The 2561-nt window shown below is 52.1% G+C and overlaps 1 protein-coding gene across 1 annotated transcript; it reads right to left on the bottom strand.

Annotated features, from left to right (window-relative positions):
• Positions 1-111: 111 nt before the first annotated feature.
• On the bottom strand, positions 112-569 carry DACRYDRAFT_107816 (uncharacterized protein; the record flags this gene model as incomplete). Its single annotated transcript, XM_040768536.1, has 2 exons — positions 112-354; positions 405-569. The coding sequence occupies 2 exons, from the start codon at positions 567-569 to the stop codon at positions 112-114; spliced, it is 408 nt and encodes a 135-aa protein (XP_040628157.1).
• Positions 570-2561: the final 1992 nt, after the last annotated feature.

The raw sequence follows: 2561 nt of genomic DNA, 5'->3' as shown, positions 1-2561 counted from the left end.
GTATGGCTGCATGCCAAAGATATCAAGACCACCAGGCCTGCCAAGAAACTGGATGATAAATGGCTTGGGCCATTTAAAGTAAAAGAGCAAGTAAATCCTAATGCCTATAGGCTATACTTGCCACCTTCCTTTAAGATTCACCCAGTGTTCCATGTGAGCAAGGTGAGGCCATATCAGGAGAATGAAAGGAGGCGAGCCCGACGCTTGCAGAGATTGCATCGGGTGCCACCAGTCGGGAGGATGACCGGGGGGCAGTGTGCTCCAGGCTGGGAGGACGTAGCTTGGGGGCAGGAAAGCTCGTTCGCGAGCTAAACGGAAGGCTTCATAGAGGTTATAGTTGTCTGAATTTCGTTTCTCCGAAGGAATCAGGTGCTGAGCCAGCAAGGGGCGAGGAGCGGACTCACCTCCAGAATCTCGAGTTTGTGGTTGACATACAAAATGTCGTTCTTGCCCCGACGGAACTTGGCCTCGGTATACTTGCTGATGATATCCACTGCTTTCGGAATATCGTCACCACACTTATCGAGGCTGGCGAGAGCCTCTAACTGGGTCATGCGATGGACGGACATCATGTTGATGGTGCGGGAGAATAGGAGCGGAGGTCAGTGCAGCTTTTGCAGAGTGCTAAGTAGATGGAAGAGTGTTGTTGAACAAGAGATATAAGCTATAGTTCCCAAACGGAAATTGGAGACGTCGCAGAGCTTCGTACACTCGGTGAACAAGGTGAGAGGACTCGTACAGTAGTAATTGTCGACCAAGAAGCCCGTAAATCCTGAAGCGAAAGAGGATTCGTGGTCGCTGTAGCAAAAGAGGCGAGCTGCAAACCCAGCAGTCCTCAGTTTCAGCAAGCCCTCGTCATAATTCAACTTCAGCTGTACGGCCTTGCGGTGAGCTGCACTCCCGCGGAAGTGTGACTGAACTTGCTTGTTCGACAGCACATGATTCAACTAGGTACTCTGCAGAGAAACACAGTTCGGTGCACAGCCTGCTTCCACCGGGTTTTCTTCACATGATGCTTCCCTCCACGTCATCAAAACGGATGTGCGGGACAACAGCCTCTTGTGAAAGGACTCACAGACAATCAATAGGAACATCAATAGGAGCACGGGATCACAGCTCAAGGTGTACAGCACTGGGTTCCCTGGTTGGCATGCGAGGAACATGTGGAAAGATCAAGGTGGTAGGAGAGCGATTCGGGTTGGAGGAAAGCGGAGTCGGTTGCAGACTCATAAGTGCTGGAAGAACTGCAGGTGACGATCTACTTAAGGAGATATGTGCTCACAGACCTGAGATTGTGCGAGGGCGTGCTTAGCCATCATGATGAATTACAAGGGACTAACGTCTAGAGACTTTGCGCAGTCCGGGATCCTCCTCCTGCCAAAAGACAACATAATAGCGCAGCACGTGGGAGATTACCCTACTGGATGTGCTGGGAGTTGTGGCACAAGTACGGACATGAAAAAGGTGCAGAATGGGGAAGGTCCGACTACCAGCCCAAGGCAGGAGAATGTTTCCAGGGTAAAACGTATAAATAACTTGGGCGCTTTGGGACTGTGCGCCTGTGCACTCGTGCTGGAACGTGTCTCGGACAAAAGACTGTCACAGGCTTGTGTGGGGAGTGAGCGAAAACCCGGAGGGTTTAGAACTTCCAGAATTTTAAGAATTTCTGGAAAGGGGAGCGTAAGGGCGGTGGGTGCTAGCTGGGAAGGGAAGGGATGGCCAGCATGCGGGCTTGAAATGTTGCGTGGTTAGAGGCGCAGGCTGATAGGACACGTGGAGCGTGGATCCCTGAGATCTGGAGGGAGCGGCGATCGGTCCGGGGCCGGCACGTGCAAATTGCAGGCAGTAGCATGAAGCTACAGGCGAGAGCAAAGAGCTACCCGGTTGAGGGGGAGGGAAGATGTTCGTAGTCTGAAGAGACAGGCAGCGATCCAGGCACGAGCCACAAAAGTGTACAAAAAAACAGTGAGTGAGAGGTACTCAAGCCGTTATCACGTTACACAGCCCGCATATGCATGTTGCCGACTCTTCCAGCAACAGGTCGGCCTGGACACTCACACAAGACACTCAGCATTTTCCAAACCTGTACAATTGCGTTGTGTACTACAAACATGTCCCAATCCCCGTTCCCAAGTACATGTAGTGCTTCTACACCCCAAGCATATGCATCATACACCATCCACTAAAATTTGGTATCGACCTCTCCACAAATACGGGAGATGGAAAGCTGCTGTTGCAGCGGCGGCGGCGGCCACAGCAGCAGCCATAGATATATCGAAGAACAATGCGGGAATAGATAGATCGTGCGTCTGTACGTTTGTGCGTTCATGCGTTCCGGTCAAAAGTAAAGAGATCAAGCGTGGAAATCGTAAGCCAAACCAAACCGATGAGCCAGAGATAGCCAGGGTAAGATCAAGTCGTGTCGAAGGGAGATAGGCCCGAGCTTTGACAGTGTTGAGAAATGGGATCCCGAGCAGTTGCGGCCGATATCCAGTCATGGAGCATGGAGGAATCATAAATGTCTGACCCGAGCTGGGGGGGGGGGGGGGGGGGGGGGGGGG

This window comes from Dacryopinax primogenitus, assembly GCF_000292625.1.
Source record: "Dacryopinax primogenitus strain DJM-731 SS1 chromosome Unknown DACRYscaffold_10, whole genome shotgun sequence".
Lineage (NCBI taxonomy): Eukaryota > Fungi > Basidiomycota > Dacrymycetes > Dacrymycetales > Dacrymycetaceae > Dacryopinax > Dacryopinax primogenitus.
The sequence above is the reverse complement of the archived record's forward strand: the minus strand, read 5'-3'. Positions and strand labels throughout refer to the sequence as shown.